General features: G+C 36.4%; 1 protein-coding gene and 1 long non-coding RNA gene across 2 annotated transcripts in view; one reads left to right on the top strand and one right to left on the bottom strand.

Moving 5' to 3' along the window:
* The first annotated feature begins 6,453 nt into the window (after window positions 1-6,453).
* On the top strand, window positions 6,454-7,749 carry LOC121405716 (early nodulin-75-like). The gene has a single exon (XM_041596644.1). It carries the CDS (start codon window positions 6,454-6,456, stop codon window positions 7,747-7,749), a length of 1,296 nt encoding a protein of 431 aa, XP_041452578.1.
* Window positions 7,750-9,732: 1,983 nt separating this feature from the next.
* Window positions 9,733-25,403, bottom strand: part of LOC121429516 — a 33,754-nt gene continuing 18,083 nt past the window's right edge. The window contains exons 2-4 of the long non-coding RNA XR_005971947.1: window positions 16,159-16,424; window positions 11,998-12,051; window positions 9,733-11,015 (exon numbers count right to left, since the gene is read on the bottom strand). This is a non-coding gene — a long non-coding RNA (uncharacterized LOC121429516). The remainder of the gene's footprint in view (window positions 11,016-11,997; window positions 12,052-16,158; window positions 16,425-25,403) is intronic.

Below are 25,403 nucleotides of genomic sequence, written 5' to 3'. Positions count from 1 at the left end.
TAAAGTGATGTAATATAGTCTAGACCGCATACATTCGCATTTCCGAAGCTTTGTCATTCCGAACGTTCGGATATTCCGAAGGTTCGTTATTCAGAAGGTTCGTATTTCCGAAAGTTCGTAATTCCGAAGGTTCGTTAGTCCGAAAACGAAATGATTAACAAACCAGATTTCGTTTTCGGAATAACGAACCTTCGAAACAACAAACCTTATTCCGTTTTCAGATTAACGAACCTTCGGAACATCGAACCTTATTTCGTTTTCGGATTATCGAACCTTTTGAATAACGAACCTTCGGAATAACGCCACAAATGTTCGGATTAACGAACCTTTTACGTTTTCGGATTAACGAACATCGAGGTATAGGCAATTTACGTGTTTCGGAATAAAAAGCCTTCGGAATTACGAAGTGTAACCAGTCTAGACATGGTGCAGAATAAAACTTGAAATGTGCATCAAGCAATCATCAGAAGAAAAAGAAATTGTTCCTACCATTTTCTAAAGTATTTTAAACAGGTTGATCAATTTTTCGATAGATTTTTGTCAGAATTTCTTTGCGGGATTTGCTTTCACCTATACCTGGGATTTCCAGTTCTTTTTGGAATGATCGACACAAATATTTTTCCTTATGAAAACCAAGCACCACTGACTCTTCCTTTTTTCAAGAGTTTGTATGCTTTTGAAGCAATTCCCTGTTCTTTTCTGTTAGATCTTCTTGAATGGTTATACCTGTACTGTTTTCACTTTCTTCTGTTGTGTTGCAAATGACTGGAGCTTAATCATAACTGATCGGTCTCCTTTCCGTGTTGCAGTTTTTAGAGTTTCTTCAAAGTCATCACTGCCAAGTAATTCCTTGATGACATGATCTACCACCGCCTTATTGGGCTATAGACGTAATTAAATTCTGAATTCACTAATACATCGATCAATGAGAGATAAAAACGATTCAAAAGTTTATCCGTAGATCTTCGAAATACAAACGACTTGACTTATTCATTGATTAATTGATTGACTATGATGCATGTTCCGTGAGTATTACCGAGTTTCAGTTTAGCCAAACTCAGTGTTTTTGGTTTCTTTGGACATGACGATGTTAACCCGAACCCTTCGGGCCCTTTCGCATATTTTTCCGTGTCGACACACAAAATCTTTTAGTTGTTGGCGGTACAGCTTTTGCAGGCGAGAGAATTCTGTTTGTCTTAAAGTATATACCAATGGTCCTACTGATGTCAGGTTTGCCACAATTAGGAAAACAATTACCGAAGCCTCATCAGACACTATACATTGTCCAAACAAACAGACATTTATGGTGATGAGAATAGGTACCCAACCACACATGTATGTCCCTACAAAGATCGCGAGATTGAATGTGCTTTTGCGAATATTCTTGAATTTAATTTGTAGTTGTTCGACAATGTAACCTTTCTGTTCCTGATCTTGAATCCCTCTTGGTTTAATCGGTTCTATTCTCATGGCCTGTTTTCTCGCAGTAAGGATTACCAGAATCTTTAAGACAGTGATGATTAACAAAGATGGTATAAGTGATGCGTTCATTGTCCAAGCCACGTTATCACCGCTTTTGCTCATGATGTAATAAAACAGGCATGGATGGTATGGATCATCGTTATCTTGTTCTAAGAAAGTTCCGGCCATAGCTCCCGAGCAAATGCTCACTATCCAGATCAATATCAACGAAGCAAAACACTTCCGGTCAGTTATGAAGCGGGCATAGAAGAAGGGATAGCATACCTTGAGATAAGTTTCTATCGTAACTAAAACAGTGTTATAAAAGACAGCGATCATCCCGATGAAGATGACTGCAAGAAAAATACCAGGGCTATCAATGGAACAAAGGTTATCCGTTTTAAAGATGAAGATGATGCACATAAACTGAAATAAAATATGAGCCATACCCGTCGAGAACAGACTGTAATTGGTGATTGTTTGAAGATTAGGATGTCGTATTATGCACACGATAATGAAGATATAGGAACAGAAATTAAAGCCGCTGAACATGCTCAAAAGTATTTGGCACAAAATTACCATGTTAAATTCCATTTTCCTAACCATTAATAAAAAAATTGTTAGGTAACAAGTTGTTTCTTATTTACAAAGATAAATTAAGAGGTCGAGGATAATTCAAAGTTACACACAGATGTATCCCTCTGCTTATCATGGAATTTACTTTGTTGTTGAATGTGACTGACCTGAGAGAGCTGTCTCTATCCTCACGCCTTTCGCCTTATTACATAAATTGTTTAATATATGCGTTTAATAAACTTGGTGGTTACGTATACATGAGAGTTCCATGGAAAAAATGAACAGTGAGAATTCAAAACACAGGGAAAATTGTTATTATTTGCCCAAAACGATCAATGCCGTCTGTATTAAGTGGGTAGCACAATTTTCTTCGCGTGAATGCGATGCCGAGTAGGCCTATATCCTCCACCTTTTTCAGAAGCACATCATCTACCATGTGGATGTTCTAAAAGAGGCTTTGATTTGCAACGACGCTGTTGAATAACAATGCACTGCTACATTTTTAAAGGTTATCCTACATGTGTGAAGAGGATAGCTTCGGGTGAAAACTGCTTGATTGCAAAGCCAACACTGACACTGTCATCCAATCTTTGTTACGACCAACCAGCGCTCGTAAGAGCCACCAATTTCCAGCTTAATGAACAATTCTATTTTCGCGAACAAGCTTTTTAGGCTGCCTAGCGAGTTATATTAGCTTGAAAGGGACGACAAAAAGGAATAAAATGTGAAAGGAAATATATGAACTCTAATGAAACGATTCAACAAGGTATTATACAGTGCGTATCAAAAAAAAGTTTACACTTTGAAAAAGACCTGAGAATTAAAAAAATATACAACATGTGGGTATTTTTTTCACATATAATCTTAGATTTGGGTCTCATCTATCCAATGAAAGTAAAAGTTTTGACAGAATGTTACACTTGAGTGAGCACTGTCCATTTTTGTAAAGCTCGCAGAAATGTGTTTGCGCAGAAATGCTTGTTTTCACGCTGTGTCAAGTGGAAAGGGCGAAATCAAACTTACCCTGTGAAGCATTTCTCATACATATCCCTTGCACTTTTAGCCAATTGAAATAAAACGGATACATTCAAGCATTTTGTAACAATTTTGCCGCCCAAATTTGAAATTTCAACACTTAGTAAGCACAACCTGTACCCTTTTTGTGCCAGCTGGATCTGAGAACATTACTCAATCTGAACAAAAGTTTATATCAGACATCTCCAGCATTTTTCACTAAGTTTTTATCATTTAAAGTTGGTTTACATTTCATTTTCATTTAATACTTGTTCCTCCACACTTTTCCCAAGCTTGACAATAATTATCAAAATGAAAATTAAGTCTTAGCCATTTCATGTAAATTACAGCTCAGTGTAAAGCAAATATCGTCACGATGGCCTCGGTGTGTGGGGAAGTGGGATGGGACGCAATGCACTCTTCGAAGTGTTTTTGGCAAGGAAACAAGTTTAAAAAGGTAAAAGATATCTTCAAATCGATTTTCCTAGCTAAATTCCACATGTTCTTCATGATTAAGGTCTACTTTTATCCGCATAACTATTTCAAAGTTCTGCGCAAATCATTTTTCACTAACTTTTCAAAAGTGAGTGGTGCTCACTCAAGCGGAATGTATTTTTGACAGTTATACCGTCATTTGCTCAAATGGATCTGTACCAATGTTAAAGTGTGGGAAAATCTTCAGGAAATTACAAATGTATAATTTTACAGGATTTTTTCAAAGTGTAAACTTTTTTTTGATACGCACTATCTTGAATGAAATGCAGTTGGGTGTAATCAGAGCGCAAGGAAAGGATAAATTAAGGCATGCCCTTGTAGAGTTGTCAAAATAACGATCAAGAACTTTGGTATGAAATTTATCGGTAATTCATCCTCGAATGACAAAAGGTCGTGAAGAACTCTCTGTTTTGCCAAAATTAGTTAAGGATGAGTTACCCCCATTTTGACGTTATTGCCACTCATGATTGACCGTGGTAGCTAACATCAGCAGTCATTGATCGCATGTATTTATGGGGCTTTTCACATGTGAGTTTTGAATGATCATTGTAATTTTGATTGCAAAACTTTCACTTTCCTTACTCGAAATCTGGTCATGGTGGTCCAGTGGTAGAGCGTCTGCCTCATGAACGGGGGGTCGTGGGTTCGATCCTCGGCCGAGTCATACCAAAGACTTGGATTGGAGAAGGATAGTAATAACATTATTATGTTATGCAGGACCCGATAGTAGAGCAGTTTCCTAACTAAAGTGGCTACCCTGGGTAAATAAAACGTTATTAATTAATTGATTAATTAATTAATTTTAATTCAAATTCATTCCCGAGCAAAGGCGGTATGTGTCCTTGGTGACTTGTCAATCAAGACACTGCTTCGCAAAAACAAACTACGATGAGTGCATGACAAATATGTTATCTTCGGAAGTGCTTGAAAGGTCACGTAAGCTCCGCCCCTAAAATATGTTTTGGAGGTCAAGCCTTTCACACGCAAAATTCGTACCGTAAATTGATCGAAACTTAACTGGAATTCACCTCCGGAGTAGAATTTGAATTCGTGATTATGATTAGCGTTCGTGATTCTAATCATGTTCTAGTTTGGTTTCACACGTGCTAAATATTCAACATTAGCCTAATTTTTAACTGGAATTATGATTCAAATTACGATTGTTTTACCGTGTGATTGAGCGGTATGTTACTGATCACCACTGGATACTGATAATTTAGCGATCGCGACTGGTGAGAGCGTCTTATAATGCCCTTATTTGTACACTCAAAGTGCAAACGCACACTGCAAAAACTCTGGTGTTGATTTAACACCAGCCCGGAATCTATACATGTCCACACCAGAGAAGAGTTAAGCAACATCAGTTTCAACATCATTTTTTGGTGTTTACCTGTTTGCCCATGACACCGTTGAGACGATATGGCAAATAGTGATATGTTACATTTAACCCTAAATTTTTTTCTGAAACACCTCTCCCCAGATGATAAAAATTGGAGGACCACAAAAGGGTGTCAATTAAATCAATCAAGGATGCAGATAATAACCCACTATCCTTTGATATGAAATCAATTTCAAGCTTTCTTATTGGGTTATGTTCTCATAAAAAATGGAAATAGAAATAGACATACGGTTATATTATGGTCTGATACCATTTCAGTATGCAAACTTCCTCTAATACGTTTTCCAGCCTCTCCCGCCTCTTTCATATTATTCCCCTCTCACCATCCACTTATTTTACTATTTCCTATTCTCTTCCTTCATTCGCACACACACACGCGCGCGCGCACACACCCCCACGCACTTTTCACCAAGTCCAAAGATACCGAATCAGCACACTGCAAAAACTCCGGTGTTGATTTAACAACAGAATCTATATCTGTCCACATCAGAGAAGTATTGAAATATCACCAGTTTGGAATCAAACCGATAATTTGCGTTGTATAAACACACATCTGGTGTTAGACCAAAACCAAACTGGTGTTGTTGAAAGGTAACACTTCTCTGGTGTTGGCAGATATAGATTCCGGGCTGGTGTTAAATCTACACCTGTGTTTTTGCAATGCATGCTTAAATTGGGCACAAATATTTACTTAATTCATAGACACCTATCACACAACAGACGTGAAAACAGTAAAACTATCACACGCACTGCCACGTCTAACTCACATCCATCAAACTCACAACAGACAACCACAAGCCAACCACAGATAAACGACACACACACACCCTCAAATCCACCCAATTCACATCAGTCAACATAATTCAACGGAAGTCACTCACCAAAATGTGCATCTCATCTTTCAACTCACACCCGACATTAACCCAATATACACCTACATCTAATCCTACCAACTCAAGATAAAACCCTCACTCATATCCTCATCCACGCACTCACACCAGACGCCACCCAATAAACACTATCATCCACCCGCTTACAACCGACGCCCACCCAATGCACATACACTCCCACCCTTACACACAAGACACCCACACACCCACGTTCACCAAACTCACAACAGACAACCCCCCAGTCAACCACAGATAAACACCACACGCACACCAAATAGCCCACTCACACCATACACCCACTCAACACACACACACCCTCATCAACCCACTCATATGATACACCCACCCGATACAGGCCACGCCCACCAAACTTATAACAAAGAACCCACAGCCACCCCTCCCCGATAAACAATGCATGAACATCCTCAACACTCACGCACAAAAGACACCAACGCAATACGCACACCCTCATCCATCTACCCAATACACACTACCTCATCTACCCACTCACACACACCCTACATACACCCCCATCCACCCACCCACATCATGTAATATACACCAACTTCCTCCTAATTCACAACAGATTACCCAAAGCAACCCGGGATACGCCGCCGTATGCACCGTCTCATCCACTCACCCTCACCAGACATCAACCAACACACGAACTCACCAACTTACACCAGACACCTTCCAACACACGAACTCACCACCTTACACCAGTCACCTACCACCACACGAACCTACCAACTTTCACCATACACCTACCACCACACGAACTCACCACCTTACACCAGACACCTATCAACACACAAACTCACTACCTTACACCAGACACCTACAAACACACGAACTCACCACCTTACACCAGACACCTACCACCACACGAACTCACCACCTTACACCAGACACCTACCACCACACGAACTCACCACCTTACACCAGACACCTACCACCACACGAACTCACCAACTTACACCAGACACCTACCACCATACGAACTCACCACCTTACACCAGACACCTTCCAACACACGAACTCACCACCTACCACCACACGAAGTCACCACACGAAGTCACCACCTTACACCAGACACCTTCCAATGCACGAAATCACCACCTTACACCAGACACCTACCAACACACGAACTCACCACCTTACACCAGACACCTTCCACCACACGAACTCACCAACTTACACCAGACACCTTCCAACACACGAACTCACCACCTTACACCAGTCACCTACCACCACACGAACCTACCAACTTTCACCATACACCTACCACCACACGAACTCACCACCTTACACCAGACACCTATCAACACACAAACTCACTACCTTACACCAGACACCTACAAACACACGAACTCACCACCTTACACCAGACACCTACCACCACACGAACTCACCACCTTACACCAGACACCTACCACCACACGAACTCACCACCTTACACCAGACACCTACCACCACACGAACTCACCAACTTACACCAGACACCTACCACCATACGAACTCACCACCTTACACCAGACACCTTCCAACACACGAAGTCACCACCTTACACCAGACACCTACCACCACATGAACTCACCAACTTACACCAGACACCTTCCAACACACGAACTCACCACCTTACATCAGACACCTACCACCACACGAACTCACCAACTTACACCAGACACCTACCACCACACAAACTCACTACCTTACACCAGACACCTACAAACACACGAACTCACCACCTTACACCAGACACCTACCACCACACGAACTCACCACCTTACACCAGACACCTACCACCACACGAACTCACCACCTTACACCAGACACCTACCACCACACGAACTCACCAACTTACACCAGACACCTACCAACACACAAACTCACTACCTTACACCAGACACCTAACAACACACGAACTCACCACCTTACACCAGACACCTACCACCACACGAACTCACCACCTTACACCAGACACCTACCAACACACGAACTCACCACCTTACACCAGACACCTACCAAATACTCGGATCCATATCCACTCACACCAGACCACGAAGCACCACACGTTAACTCACAATTTCAAAATCCTGACACCAGACTTCCGCCTGTATCACAACAGTAGTCTCCTTGATGAAAATGAGCCAGCTTCGGTTGACTTAAAAAAGGCTTTGGGAAAAGGTTTTAAGACCCTTCACTTTTTGCATAACTACATCATTTAAATTCAATATTCCCATTTTCGCTTTTAATTTCATGTAGTTTTTTATTATGATTTTTTTTTTCTCATGAATGCTGAAATAGTGATTTGTTCAGTTAATCATCAACCATCGTTAGACCTCGTCACATTTATGCCGATACCTATAATGTATTGCAGAAACAAAAGAGGTAGTCGAAAATAGCTTGGTCAAATTAGTAAGCACTGCATGAAACGTGATAAAATAAACTAGAAATGTTAGAGATTACTGCCATTGCTTTACCCTTTTTTTCCTTTGTGAATCTTGAAAAAAATACTATTTCGCCTTCATAAGTGGTTACTCAAACACGACTTGGCAAATCAATTTGATTTTGTACAAGGATATTGTGCAACAAATTTAGAGACACACTTATCAAGTAATTTAGCTCAAAGCCTTGTCGTTAAAAAGCTAAGCCATTTTGATTCAGGGAATCTAGGTTTATGCGTATATATATATATATATATATATATATATATATATATATATATATATGTGTGTGTGTGTGTGTGTGTGTGTGTGTGTGTGTGTGTGTGAGGGTGTGCGTGTGTGTGTGAAATTATACATTTTTTACCAACCATTGACGATATACATAAACTTATTTTAGAATATAAGGATCAAGAAAAGAAAATAGCTATTAAAATGGGGAAATTAGGGCGGCACTTGCAAAAAAAATGGGAAACAGTAAAATTGTGACAAGGTTAAGTTGTAAGTCTTTATTTACTTTCAATATATGTAATGCTTCTCCCGTGAGCTTGTTATATTCAAAAAATTTTCATCGAATTGTTTTGTACTTTTAAACATGATTTATTTATAATGAGTGTGAACAGATCTTCTGGGCAGTGGTGTGTTGGGTGTGTGTGTGTGTTTGGGTGTGTTTGTGGTGGGGGGGGGGGGGAAAGTTTGGTCTTTAAGCATTTTTATAATAACTGATTTCATTGTTGATTTTTTTTTAAAGATATATATGACTCATGATTTTGTTAAGTTAGTGGAAAAAAGTGAAAATATGAAGTGTAAAGTATTATATATGATTTGAAATGTTAAATTGAAATGTTATGTTCATGAAATCAGAATAAAAACATTATTCAAAACAAAAAAATGTAAAACAGCTTTGGCAACTCTTTTATTTAAATATTGTGTGAAAGAAATGGATGAAGAGAACAATGGTAGGCGTAATTTAAATCAAGGTTCCCCAGAATTATCTACCCTTTGAAAAAATCGAAACCAGGCCCGCAGCTTTGAACGCCGGTGCCTTAACCACGAGACCACAGAGACGGGTTAGCGGCTAGGGCGACCCTGATCCGATTGACCGTTAGTTAGACAGATTTTCGACACTATACCAATTATAATTTGTTGTAGGTGGATTTTGAACTATGACAAGCCGCCATGCCTCAGCTGGATCAAAGCAAAAGCATCACCAATTTTTCCAAAGGGTAGATAGCTCTGGGGAACCTTGACTTAAACTACGCCTACCATTGTTCTCTTCATCCATTTCTTTAACAATATATATATATATATATACATGTATATATGTATATTCTTCTCAACCATCGTTTTCCGATTTTGTTTTCATTTGAGTACACTTCATTCTTCCCACTTCTCCATACACAACTCTCTTTACTGTGAGAAAAAAAGGAAAGTTTGTCATTGAATTTAGGGGTGTAAGCACAGTGTGGGCTGTGAACTAATTTATTTCATATATAACTGAATAAATAAATACAATGAGAAAACAATTTGGACCAACAAATTGATAAAATCTTCGTAACGAATTATATACATGACACTTGGTTATTGTCATTGTGATAAGACAAGGCTAGGTGAGATAGAAAATTGTTGGGCTCAGAATGTTCTCTGATCAATCTGGTATTATGTAGGTTTTCTAGTATCACTGCGGATTTAGTATGGATGGCTGGTGTTTCTAAAATACACTTACTCATCAAACAATAAATGCCGCAATTGGCGCTATATCTCTTCCTATACAAACTTAAGCAATAACACACATCTAAATTATGTGCTTACATAATTACACATGGCGGATTGCGTGCGAATTCATAAAATTAATATTTTTTTACAGAATGTAGAAAATAAGCCACAGGTAAACTATTAGTATTTACAAGAAAATAAATTACTTTCATCTACAGGTATGACAAATTGCAGTCATCATCTTTGTGTAGGAGTATAACAATAATTTTAAACTTCAAATAACATTGCACATTAGAGGACAAATAAAGATTGCACGTAAAATGAATAGTGGTTTTATGGTTGTTTATAATGAATGATCGTCGTCATCTTTTGATTTGGTCCACGGTTTTGTAATTATTTCATTCCATCATATGAGATTATTTCTATAGTATCTAATTTGAAAGCAATGCAATGTATCTTGCCAATTTGTTTGCAGTTTATGCATATTCGAAGTGGCCAACCGGAAAATACTATGTTTGAGATCTCTCTCCCCCTTTTTCTTTTTCTTTCTCTCTCTCTCTCTCTCTCTCTCTCTCTCTCACACACACACATACACACACCCTTTTCTCTCCTCCACCTCTCGAAATTTGCATGATGCACATTACTACTGGAAAAGAGTGTTGTCACCTTCTTTTATATGTCGAAGTACCATTTCCCTTTCACGAATGAGTTACTGTAAAATATCTCCGTTTATTTGGATGACAGCTGTTAGTTCACCATTTTGTCGTATTGCTTCAATACGAAAGCAGTATGGTTTGCCACACGAAAGTGCTTGCAAGTTGGTCTCCATAACGAACGTATTATGAGATGGAACAAAATAGTGGTTTGCAACTAAAACAGGCAATCGGGTGGGAGCAGAACTCTGGATTCATGGGTAGGGTTGGTGCACATTCCGGTGCTGAGGTAATCAACAGAGGGCGTCATCATAAGCTAGAGTCTGCAGGATTCTAACTGCAATGCTAGGCTGGTGGGGGTAATTTCCTGTGTCAAAGTGAGAGAGAAGTTTGATTAATAAATTACGAAATATATGTTTAAGCAATCATGATGCAGTATATATTGGTTCAATGTAGTGCCTGGTGAAGTATTTGGTTCACCCTAAAGTTCTTAATCTGGGGCCCGTTGCAAAAGAGATGAAACGCAATTCTAAAAATAATGCTCAACTTGATTTTCAACCAATCAATAGCGCGCATTTGGGACTTTCGATTGATTTTTTGGCTTTTGTTTTAAACGCAACTCTTTCTGCAACGGGCCCCTGATCTGGAGAAATCTGGTAGTCCAAACACCAAGTAAGAAACACGGTATCATCCGTGTAGTAAGTACAGGTAAATATTACTTGAATGTTTTCGAATTAAAGATAAATTCCAGTTTTGGTAACGATCTCAAAATGACTTTTTACAGAATCTAATATAATGACCACCCAAGTGTCTGTTTGTATGAATAAAAAATATGTGCCAAAGGATTCTGGGAGAAACTGTGTAATTGCTGAGAAATAAGCAAAATAAGCGCGGATTCGGTCACTTCCGTCGGGTCTTTATTCCAGCAATAATAATACACTGTCCCACGTGTGCCTATCTGTGTTGGTGATCTTTAGTGTGAACGTTTTTCAGCGTAGATTTCAAGATTTCACAAAGTTCAGTTTATGTAACTGTACCAGATCTTCATCCTCGATGATATACTGACAATTAAGCTTGGTTTTACAGACTTTCTCATGAAATCAGTGTTTACTGCAACTACTAGAATTTCTCTTTAAATGCTTCTTTAGCATGTACATGTGTGTATATCATATTTTGAGTTATCACTCCCCTCTCCATTTCCCCCAACATGCATGAAGTTAAACACTAAATCATACATAAATTTACGTAAAATTAAACGAATCTGAGGACTACAACAGTTATAGGTATTGAAAATGGTATGACATGTTTCTATTCGAGTTTGTTTCGCTTATTCAAGCAAAAACACTTACCTGAAAAAATAAATGTTTACTCAGTATCGTCTGTGTCGTTGATGAGTTCTCTATCTGAAAATTATCAAGAAAAGAAAATGAATTAAAGATGGTTGCTTTGATTAAGAGATACGCGTCGCAAAAAGATATACTTAATAGTTTTAGCTTTCTATCATTATGATGATCATTATAAATTGTTAAATTGCATGAAATGTTACATCTTCTGTGATATAAGTATCATCGTGTGCAAGCATATTGTAACTTATCGCTCTGGAACATTTTCACTGGCTACAGCTAAATTCACTTAAAAAAAATTATGCTGCAATTTGTCATCATATCTCAGAGTCAATGAACAATACCAGAAACAGATCAAGACAACGCTTTTTGCATTGTTACCATGTCTATTTTAGGTATTTTCTCGTTTCTCTCCTTCCATTAATACAATTTTAATTCTAGCATGTCTGCAATTTAGTGACTTTTCTCCACGGAAAAATAATAGTCTGCAGGCACAGACCCTCATTGGAACTTTGATCAACAAGTGTGCCTCCACGCAAAGACTAGCACATACAAAACTTGCTGTTCGAGAGCCTTCAGTACACAAGGCATGAGTAGGCTGCACATTTAGACCCGTATTTCGAGTGAAGGGTTTGCCCAGCAGACTAGAAAAAAAGTTGAAATACAGATACCTGTTGCATCAGTAATAATCTAAAGTGAATTACAGTAAAATACGGCATAGAAAAGGATTTAGGATTGTTACCCCATGTTACACTGTATGGTTTGTTAATAAATGCGAGAAAGTGATATTGTGAAGTTGAAAGTGAAAGAGAGCAATGCAGCATAAGCTATATTATACATTATAAGCATATATATATGTGTGTATACAGAAAAGCTGACACTTCATAAGCATGTGCAGGAAATGAATGGAGAGTAGGAAGTAGAAACTTGAGGAGCACCATCCGATTGGCACTATGGAGAATGGTCTCTTTTCGTCCCTTTATATTCCCCGATACTCATTTCATAAAGCGCCTTTTTGTTGTAAAATAATAATTAAAAAACAGCGCGAACAATATAATTAGTGAAATGTAAATATAGTGTTACAATATTATGGGTTTGGTAATTCATTCGCACATATCATAATACGATGTTGGAATACAAATCTAGTATCTTTTCGGTTATCCACGCCATGTTTGGTTGGCATTGATATGATACTTAAGTAATTACAAATAACTCAACATAGTACAGAAGAGCTAAAGTATGGAAGTTGTGTGTCCATGGTGAAACTACTCAATAGTTTTCAGTTTTATTAAATAATGTAAGTAAAAAAGTAAAAAATTAACAAAACTCCGACAGGAATCGGAAAGCGTAGTCTTTACTTTCCATGTACAAACGAGAATTCATTTATTTATGTTTTTCAAGCATGATTCATCACAGAGTTGTCACTTATGATTATTAGGTCAGAGATTATAATATTTATAAATACATATAATGTTCTGTCTTTTTCTTCTCATTTATTCATCATCAAAGCACTATGAAATATGGTTTCACTTTGCTCATCCAGTTCACAGATTGAATATATGATGATTTCTTTATTATTAAAAATACAGAACACAAGATTTCTTACGGAAATAAGTTAAATGTCAAGTCCACCCTAGAAAAAAGGTTGATTTGAATAAAAAGAGAAAAATCAATCACAACATTGAAAATCTCCTAAAAATCGGCAGTAAAATAAGAAAATTATGACATTTGAGAATTTCACTCATTAAAAAAAACACATTTATATCCACAACGCAGTGATATGCAAATGAAAGAGTCGATTATCTGTAAGCGCAAACATACTCTACCAAAATATATTACATGTAATGATAACAAAATTGATAATCCACAGCATATCGCCAATGAATTCAATTGTTATTTTGTAAATTGTTGTACCAATATTTTAAGTACGGATTTAGAAGTAACCATTCCACATGTCATGCTTTAATAGATTTTCAGGATAAAGTAGTATCAGCATTGAACACTAATAACTTTGGAGTAGGAATATTCATTGACCTTTCTAAGGCATTCGATATAGTAAATCACAACATTTTATTATCCAAATTGCAATATTATGGTGTACGTGGGCTTCCATATTTATGGTTTAAAGATTACTTATATAATCGTTACCAATTTACACATTTTCAGAATACATCATCTACTTATAGCTTAGTTAAACATGGAGTTCCACAAGGTTCAATCCTCGGTCCCTTACTTTTTCTTATTTATTCTAATGATATTGTAATGTCATCCAGTAAACTCGAGTTTATTATGTATGCAGATGATACAACACTTTTCTACACTCAACCTGATTTTGAAAATATAAATGAAAACATTAATTCTGAATTAGAACATGTATCCCGATGGTTTAAAGCAAACAAACTGGTAGTAAACATAAATAAATCCTCATTCATCTGTTTTCATAACAAATTTAATGCTAGTAATATATGTAATGATCTCGCTCTAAGTATAGATTGCAATCAGCTACCTAAATCACAAGTTGTTTGCTTTTTAGGGGTTCAGGTCGATGAAAATATGAATTGGGATTCTCATGTAAACTACATAAATAAGAAAGTATCAAAATGTACTGCAATTATGTACAAGTTAAGAAGTTGCCTTCCTAAATCTGCCTTATTCTATATTTATAATTCTTTGATATTATCACATATTATTTATTGTATTGCTGTTTGGGGTAACTGTAGTAAGACCAAGTTAGATAGACTCTATAAATTACAAAAAAGAGCAATTCGTATATGTACCAGCAGTCATTATCTTTCACCCTCTGCACCTTTATTTCATAAAATGAATACTTTGAATATTTTCCATCTTTATCAATATCAAGTAGCAATATTAGGGTTTTTCTACTTCACAAAAAAGTTGCCAAACAAGATCAGTAAAATGTTTTGTATTAATAATACTGTATACACTATCACAACACACGTATGAGTAGTTTATTTCATTTATGGAAAGTAGGAAAAACCTTTGTACAAAAAGCTATACGTTTTAATTTCCCCTTAATCTGGAACTCTGTACCTAATTTTGTTCGGTCATGCAAATCTCTCTCCCTCTTTAAAAGAAGATTAAAACAATACTTTACTTCAAAATATGTCTAATTTAGCAGCTTTGCTACATTTTTATATCCACAATATGGATTTTCTCAAACACGTGTTACTTATCATTTTTTGTATATACATGTATCCTTCAACCTTTATGTCACCTATGTTTTTTTTATGTATATATAGTTGTTTTTATTATAATATGCAAAGTATAGCCTCCACATAAGCATTTGATAGTTAAGGAGACTTTATCTCACAAGGCCATTGCTGGCTTTATTTTAAGTCTTCCTATTTCATTTCTTCTATGACCAAACAGGCCAAATTATATCATTGTACCTATCCTAAGTTGTTTTTGTATTATTTGTTCGCTCTGTTGTTGATCTGTATACTTGGTGTGTATGTTTGATGCAAATGTGTACTCATTGTTTTTAGAGATGAAATAAATACGAACTGAACTGATTATGTCCTCAATATTTTTTTGTTTCTCATAGTTTGAATTATACAATATTTCCATTTTTACAGATTTGGCAAGAAGAATCCCCTAGTTTTAACCACAACATCTTAAGACAATGATATATACGTATATACACATGTTTTGGAAGGAACAAAATTTCGTTTCACAGGACAATGAGGGGAAATATTTAGAATATTTCATATTCCATGTGAGTGAATGATAATATGTCATCAGTCTATACTCCATTGCATACTAATGTGGATGTAAATATAATTATTTTGAGAAATCAAGCAAAACTTCAAACTTGCTTATTTTACATCCGATATTGATGAAATTTTTCAGTGTTATGCTTCTTTGATATTTATCTTTTTATTCAAACCAACTTTATGTTGGGGTGGACTGTTGTTGATAGTAATAACTTAGACATTTTTTTGAAATGATTGCCAAAACGTGGTTCTCCAGACGAGAGTATATGTTCAAAATTTCTGATTGCTATCAGTCTCAATTTACATTTTCAGATATTTCTGTGTAATGATCAAAATATCTCTTATTATATCATATTAACTTTGATCCTTTTAATCATGATAATATTATGCTAACAATGTTATATCGTGTTTTAAGGGGCAAATTGGTACATACTCATCGGCGTTGAAACCCTCTCCAAAGGCGAACTGGTCCATTCCAGGATCGTAGAATGCTTCTGGTTGGAAGACAAGCTGCCTCAGTCTCTTGATGAATGGGTTGCCATCTTTACCACCGGGAAGAGCGCTTAATTGCTGCTTGGCTCCTCCAGCAGCCCATGGTCGAGGACCACCGATCGCATGGAAGTTCCTTGCGTCGACGACAGTGAGGGCGAGGGACACGATGACGGCGATGGCGACGAGTTGTCTATTTGCCATAGTGACCTGAAGACGGATAGGAGAAGAACAAAAGAGGAATGACGGAAAGAATAAGGAGAAGAATGAGAAATAGGAAGAAAATGAGGAGAGAGAAAGAAAGGAGAAGAAGTAGAATGGAAGATAATCAAATATTACTAACTTATTCATAATCCTCATATTGTCATGTCAGTCGATGATTTAAAATTTTGACAATTTAGAATGAGTTTCATGGTGTTTGGACACCAGTAGACGAACTTTTAAGTCGCAAAGTTAACGTCACATTGGCTTGTATTTTAATGATTTCGTGTGACACCACGCCACATTTCAAGTCAATTTTTATATTGATGGAATTAGAATCGGATGGATAAATTTGGATATTTTTGCATCTTTGCTCACTTTTATTAGACATATTTAAACTCTTCAATCGTTCTTTCTATGGTGATCCCCTTCCTTAAACTTTGTTAAACTCTGCTAGAGCCTTTGAAGCCCGCTTTGAAGTCTGCCTCTTTAAAAATGAATAGGTTAGCCCATGCATGAAACCAAAGTACACCCAAAATATGTAGCACGTATCTTTCTCTTATCAGCGAACTTTTCTCAGGTTCGCTACCATAAATGCCCAAGGGATAAACTTCCGCGAAGACTTGAGTGGGGGGAAATTACGGCTAGGGGACAAACGACTAAAGATTTTGGGGTCTTCCCCTAGGGGAAGGGGGGCACTTCTCTAGTGGCACTTTGAGGGATGAAAGAGTCCTTGAAAAACAGCTCTGCAAAGTGGCCATGATTGGATCGCCGTTCAAACTCAATGAGAGCGAGGAGAACAATCTTTTCTGGCCACTAACCCTTAGAAAATGGTCAGAAAATAGTCAGCAATGTATGTTCAAGGTGATTAGATGTGCTTAACACGTGGTTAGAATGTTTCATTGCAATATATTTATATTTCAAGTCTATTTTGTTACACTATATAATTACTTTTTCCGATAATTGTTTTTCATCTTGTCTAAATTCCCAACCTCTTTGACTTTGTTCTTGTCTCCCTCCTTTCCCTATTTCACTTTGTTTTTCTTTTTACCGTGTTCTAGCTACTTTGTAAAACCTCTGAGCTTTCCGTTTTATATAATTATTATATATAACCAATTCATTTTTTCTTTGCCTTTTTTATTGTAAATTATATTTTTTATATGTGTGTATATACCATGTTGGAAACTGAATACAATTCAGCCTTTTGGCTGCTATTTTCAGTGTAAATTTGAAATAAACTGTTTAATAACAAATTAATAAATAACAATAGTGTTGGGTCACTACATCATCCTCTGGCTACAAAGACTCAATATTGAGATTTCCTAAAGGCCGATTGTGACGAAATATGTATTCGTTATAGGGAATTTGATAATATAAAACCTTTTTCTGCTGAGTAAACAGTAAACCAATGAGCAAGCATATCTATGGGAAAACTTGATAAGTTTCATTAAAAAAATAATAGTAGGACTCTTCTGATACAGATGAGAGCACAATAGAAAGAAGAAACTACATTGTAACTTTTTTTTATATATAATGCAATTGCATACTTCGGATGTAAACAAGATAATGAAACTCGACACGGAATGTTGCATAAATTGACGAAAGTTTTGGGAGAAAAAAAGCAAGAGCGTATGGATTAGGAGAAATAATATACGACTGATATCTTCAAGAAAGTAAGCTAAGACAAGTGAGCACTCGAATGTAATGAAAATGAGCTTGACCAAATACTACGAACAATCCTCTAGACACCCCAATTAACAGCCTGAGAAAAGAGAGCTCAAACAAATCGTGACTTATCTTCAATCACACACAGGAATCCTAGAAAAAATAAAGATAAAAAGCAGAGAAATATGGTCTTTCATCACCTTCTGCAAGTACCAATATAAGTCCTCATGTGTCTCCATAACGATGCCTTGTTTGCCATGATTTATGACGGATTTGTGTGTGTGTTAGGAACAAATTTCATTTCGTGTGGGCGCGCTCAAGCTACCATACGGAGTTCGTTATTGAAGGTAAAATAAATTGTTAAGGCTGTGGATAGCAGTGTAAACAAGACTGGTAGTGAGTGTGGGCTCGTAATTGACTAGTTATCCCATTCACAGGGAGCGCCAAATCACCCCGTCTTCACAAATTGAAATTGATGCAAATGCAAACGATATCAAGATAAAAATAATAGATAATTTGAAGCTAGACCCACAATGAAAAAGATCGTATAAGATGGAGACTTTAAAAAGACGTATGTGGGCATACTCTTGAAAAGTCGAGAGAGGAAGATAAAAACTCTAAATCTCTTGTCATTTAACAATGGTTTTAAAAAATCGTAATTTGATTTCTCCGGATGAATATCCAACTTTAGCCTTTTTTTTCATCCCCACCCCATTCTTGTCCATTTGCTCCTTTAAGCTTGATGATAATTTTGAATCTGAACTCAAACCTAACGTCAAGAAAACCATTTTGTCGTCTGTGAAAACTGGGCTACTAGAGACATTCGCTGTCAAGTAAAGTCTACAACGTTACACGAGAGATCATGTGACATACAAGTAGTTTCGATGGCATGCAGCAAATACCATCATTTCTCCGGAGTTGAAAATAACATAGAGTGAAAATTGCGAAATCTCGAATACAAAAAAGAGGAATGAATAAACGTTTTTAAAAAAGTCTCCAAGTATAGTTTCATAACTCTGTTTTGATTGTACTGTTCGCTATTCGTATTTATTGCCAATAATAGCATCATCAGAAAGTTAAGGTACCTTTGGAAAAGGTGGCAAAGTCTTTTTTCAAACCAGCTCGCTTTGGTAAGAAAATGAAATGAAAAAAAGGGGAGAAAGATTGCTTTGGGAGAGGTAAAAAATGAAAAGAAGAGTGAAATCGAATGAACTGCTTTATGTTTAAAATAAATAAACAGAATTTTCCCCCAAAGGATGTTTTACAAGAAAACACTCAGCTTTCACACTGTCACTTCTAAATAAATCAATGTAATGTAATACTTTCTTCACCAAACTGCAGGTCTATACTATACCCCTCAAGAAGACACGTGTTGATTTTGTTAACCACCTTGGTCGAATTGTACCAAGTCATCGTTTGTAAAGGTACACATTTAACGTCTACATTTCAGAAAACATCAAGAGCTTTAAAGAGAGGGGCAGGGTAACGAGAAGAGGAGAGAATAACAATAAACCAATTTTCAAAAATAATTTAGAATGTTGAAAAGAGGGCAGAATACAACATAAAAAGTAGACATTCATACATAAGGACATATCGCGGTAGGTACGATTGAGAGTAAACATAATAAATATTTTGCCTAATGAAAATTATACAAAAGGTCACGTTACTCGGTAGTTAGGGTATCAACCTTTTATGAATAATCTTTAAAGCATATATTTACAATAAAAAAAGGAATATTGGGGTGTATTAGTTACGACACTTGTTAATCAATAACTGGAGGCGAACAATGTTTGATAATGTCAGTGTTCTGTCTTTACCAAGGTATAATTCATTTATCAACCACGTAAAGTATTCATAACGATGTTAGGTTTATCAGCATTATGGAATGTCACCGAGAATTTATAAATGGTATGAAAGTTATACTCTCCAACATCAAGCTTTTCATGTCTTAAGCAAACTCGAACAATTTTCCACCAAGAAAATGGAATTCTTTAAAGACCTACAGCAAATGTGACTGACATTAATAATTTCATATCTAACAAAGATCATGCTCATAGACAATTTCATCAGGATTGCTCCAATTCAGAATCCCATATGCTTGTAAATTAATACCAACAATATATTTGTCTTTCTCTTTTTATATGTTTATTCAAGCTTTTTTTTCCTTTAAAGAGCACATGTATTCTTGAAAACAAGCAACATATATCAATGATTTTTATTCTTCTTGATTCAATCATCTCATCATAAGATTGACTTGGTTTCGAAACTGCATTCATAGTTTGCTCAAATTTCAAAAACTAAACAAATGTACCTCAGTTTATTTTTGTTGGCTGTAATCCTATAAACATACAAAATGATCGTCGATTGAATATTGTGTACCGAATTGAAACACATTTTTAATACAGAGCTATATCAGTATTTTTAATTTCCTTGGGGAGGATTTACTCCTGTTTGTAGCACAGTAGATGTTGACAACAAAGGAATTCGGACTGTTTTATGAATGACCACTTGACCATCAGTGTTAAATTAATCAAATCACGTCAAGCATATACCAACCATTCATTAAAATAAATAACACCCTGTCTGTGTTTTTTTTTTCAATATTGTTCATAAAGCTTTAACGAATCATTCCCAATCTGCCTCTTCAAGATCCAAGATGTCAAATGAACTCGTATTTCCCTGAAAAGACACAAAGGGGCGTTTTGTGGCTAAGTCCTGGTTCGGATGCCTAGAGACGCCCAAGACTTTTCGACTTCTGTCACCAACCGTTTCATTAAACCGTCAAATCCTTTGTAAATAAAGGACCGGTCGGTGGTCATCGAGAGAGCTGCAATGGTACAGGCGTAGAGGGAAATGAATTGACTAAAGCAAGGAGCTTCCTCCTTGGAAGGGACGTATATTTTGACGGCATTATAACTGGGCGTCGCTTTCGTTTCCGTCTGACCTGGCCGGAAATTCGGTTGAATCCAGATCAAATAATTTGCTTTATTAACCGATATGCTCTCCACCCACACCCACTTGTTTCTCTCCCCCTCTCTCTGTACCACTTTCCCTAATCTACTCCTCCTCCCATACCCCCCCTCTCATCTTCTCTATCCCTCCCTCTCTCCATCTCTCATCTTCTCTTTCTCTCTATCTCTTTGTTCTCTCCTTTATCTTAAATCCTTGTAATTAATATTCTAACAAATTTATTATCTGTCGATATTCTGTTCGTGCTTTCAATTTCGTATGGTCTTCCGTGACTCCATTCCTCCAATAATCTTCTCTTCATCTCTTCCCTCTTTCACCATCGCTGAGATCTTTATTCCTCACATCTCCTTCTTCTCTCCACCCTTCCTACTTTCTCCAAAAGATCACGTCATGCATGGGAATCGTTTATGAAATTCTTGCGTTACGATGCGCGCCAAACCCGGATATTTTTTTTTTTTTTTGGATGGAGATTGATGCCCTTTCGGTACCGCCTCATGACTTTCAAAAGAATAATGCCCATGGATGTATCCTCAAATATTACCACCTACTTTCCATTAATGAAGCCATATAAGCTCTCCTGGTCCCTGTCATTGGCCTGTCAACGACAAAGAACTTTGTTCAGGTTGTTGAACTGTTTATGGTTTCAATATCCTACACGGTGGTATAAAGAGAAAAGATGAATAACGTGTCATTTTCCTTGGAATATACATCCTAATTCATCTAGAAAGTGTTGATTCCAGCAGAATACCTCTTAAGTTCCACGGCTTAAGAGATATATCTCGGGGTGAATGCATATCTTCCTGTCACGATATACAAAAATACCGGAAGAAAAGGGCAAAATGCGATTTTGTTTCCTTTTCTTGCCCTCCATCCAGTTCCAAGTGAATGGTCTTAATGTACGCCGTGCAACTTTATGCAAAATATGCTGTGCATAATTATAAACCACACTAAATGCAACTCTCAAGGTTTTCTCATTGCCCTTGCAAAGAAGAAAATGTATACAAAGGAGTAACGAAATCAAGCGATTTAATTTTATTTTCTTAAAAAAACTCAATTCAAAGCCAACGACTGCAAACAACTGTAACAAACTGTAAAGGTATAATATCGGTGATATTTTATGTCACATTATGATAGGACATCTTAAATCGCCTCCCGAACGGTCAATGTGCCTGCCCAGTTCTCAGAAAAACACACAACTTCGTTGTCTTTCTTTTTCAAATCAAAATCAGCGACAATTTAAGTTTGACGCTAAAAAGGTAAACCTATTACTCTAGAATATTCTACACCCGAACAAATTTACTTTGTTATCAATCCTTGGTCTGCAGAAAGAAGCATTTTCTTTCTAACACATTGGATCCAACTCTTAAAAAGATATATTTCACTGTAATTGAAACTTGCTATGATATAAATCCTTTTTTTGTATATTATTATTGTTTTAAAAAGTAAATCTAAATATTGAAATAATGTTGCTACTAATAGCCTCCATGGGTGGTTTCTTATATTCCTTTGTACAATAAAAATCCAAATTGATGAATATTACAAGTACTTCCCGAGATTAGAATTCAGTCCACGTTTCAGAAAGTTAATGGGGGATAAATCTAGTATTGCCTTGACAGTAAGCAAGCCAATTATAGGAATACATTTTCTTCCATATCTCATTATGAATAAATGATGTTGGAGCGTAATCGCATTAACCATAACGTTGTTTATCTCAGAAAAGTGAAATTGTTTGCAGTAAGTGAAAACACAGGGGAAATGCTTATGCTGAGATGAGACTCCATAAAACCTGCTTAATTGCTATTTTGGATATATAGATTCAGAGTTCCCCATCCAATCAGTATGATCATACTTGAATATAATTATCTACTAGATTTCTTAGAAGAGGGGTTTCACCGAGTGGCAATTTTCAGATGATTACCCTGTCTATTCCATATTACCATATTACTAAGTTATTACCATGAAAATTTGGAGAATTTTTTTTTCATTTTGAAAAGATAATTGGGTTATTCATTCAGGAAATTAGCTAATGAATTCCTTCGCTGGAAAGTTCTGTTCGGGTTTAAGGCTTAATTGATAAGAAAATAATAGTTTTATAATATAATAATATTTAACAAGATATTAAAAAGATACCAACTGATGTGACACAGAAGTAAAGGCAATGCACTTTTGTTTCTATTGAGGTTTGTTTCATCCTGCAGTAAAGTGTGATGAACAATAACCGCCATTGTTAAATTTCCCGCATAAGATAACAAAAAATGATGTGGATTTAATTAGTGTGGCAGTATTTTCATGAAAAGACAAGAAAGTGTGTCAAAGATAGACAGCAAGCGCTCCAATCAAATTTAAAACTCAGAGTATTAAGGGGAATACCGCAATTTCTTTCCTTCAGAAACCCACAGCTTTTATTTTCTATGATGATCGTTTCACTTGTCCATCAAAAACGAATAATGAATGTCGCTATGTTTAGTAAAATAAAGAATATCTTCTGTATCAAATGACATTATTTTTACTCTTTTTATATTTTACAATCGGATTATCGAGCGCTTAACGAGCGCAATTGTAAAGTCCACTCTCAACAATCGAAGACAAGACAAGGAAGAAAAAAGAAAATGTCTCAGCGGTACTTGTCTTTCTGGCCCAACAAAAGTCACATGACGTCATCAATTCAATCGATAGGCATGTGTTCCATGCATGATGCAGGGAAAGTGACGTCATATTTCGTAAGAATGCCAGCAGTGGCGAAGGCTGAGGGACCATCAACAATGCAGAAATGAGAAAGCGGTGAATGGATTACTCAATCATTGAATTAATGAAGAATAACCGTGTTTCATAGAATTAGACTACTTATGTTATCTTCATGACATCATAGTGTTTAAAAAATGATACTGACTTATTGAAATTAGTTTGAACTGTAATGTTTCATATTTTTAAGTGAGATTTTGAATATCTGGTTCCAGTTGTTCTGATGACAATTGCTCCTCTGTAAATTCCACACACAAATCGACTTCCACGCAATAATCAAATTGATGTTATTGAATAATTCAAATAACAATGATTCGTATTGTAAATGTTTGTTTAAATGTATGAAAATAATTTGTAGTATATACTCTTTACGTTCTGTCGGTAATAAAATCTGAATCCGAAAAAATTACTTTCTTCAACCCTGGATTTAACACTATACCCTACCCTAAACCATACTCTAAACCTAATATAAAGCACCAAAGAGTACCGGAGTGTGACGTCATCAATTTTTACTTCTAGCAAATCAGCGTTGTTAATACCATATTTTGGTAGAGCATGATGGAAAACCGTCACAACCGAAATTTGGTGGGAATCGGTCCTTGTTGGGCTCCAAGATAATTAACGAATTAAAGAATAAATCGTCCAGTCTGACGTTATTGAAAGGGAAAGAGTGGACGGAAGTTTGTTTTGAAAGTGAGAGTGAATGTATACGACTTATATATGAATGATATTGTCTGCAAAATTATTACAAACAAAACGAAAAACTGAAGAAAAAAAATCCTTTTCAGCTCTTCAGCAACCTTATTTGGCGAAAAATTCACAACCCATCTCCCACTGTGAATGGAGAGTTCAGAAACTCCTCTTATTATACGGGGAGAAAATAGGAAGTCTCTAATGTCACTCAATGCATGTACCATTCTATCCCATCTCTCATCCCTACTTCATTTCCTTAAGACAGTCCACACTGATAAAGATTACACCAGTATTCTACCACACAAAGTGACTTAAACACAGCTTCTCTAGTTACATAGTGGGCAAATGAAATCTAATACAGGCGGTTTATACTAAGTATTTATCAGACCTACGAGTGTTCCAAAACTCGGTTATTTGTGCAGTGGCGTTTAATTCCTATTCTTCATTCATATCATTTAAAAAAAATGTCGGTAATAAGATCAAACCCTTTCTTTTTTGGACTATTTGATCTAATTTGTTGAGGGAATAATCATGATTACGACTGGGTTTCTGATATGATATCATTTCTACCATGTACTAATAAAAGTTTAGAGATAGTTCCAGCATGCAAGCTGCTTCAAGAGTTAGTCAGACATGAAAAGTGGATTTCCCGACAGTAAAGTTTGAGACCTCGAATGTGAGACGTAATCATTTTTTTTCCCACCAAGGCAGTTTTCTAAAGTCAACATGGTCAAGGGTGTTGTGTGTCCTCTTAGATATTATTCTCAAGAAGGTGTTTATCCAGTTTTGTTAGCATTTCCTATGGGTCTTAGCTTTGAATATTCAAACGGTAAGATGAGAAGTCGACGGCTAAAATTCAAGGGCTCTTAACTCATAGGGCTGAGAGAGGCTTTACAAGACAAAGCTCAAGGGATAGCA

This window comes from Lytechinus variegatus, chromosome 1 (genome assembly GCF_018143015.1).
Source record: "Lytechinus variegatus isolate NC3 chromosome 1, Lvar_3.0, whole genome shotgun sequence".
NCBI classification, from domain to species: domain Eukaryota; kingdom Metazoa; phylum Echinodermata; class Echinoidea; order Temnopleuroida; family Toxopneustidae; genus Lytechinus; species Lytechinus variegatus.
This window is presented reverse-complemented; position numbering and strand designations above follow the sequence as displayed.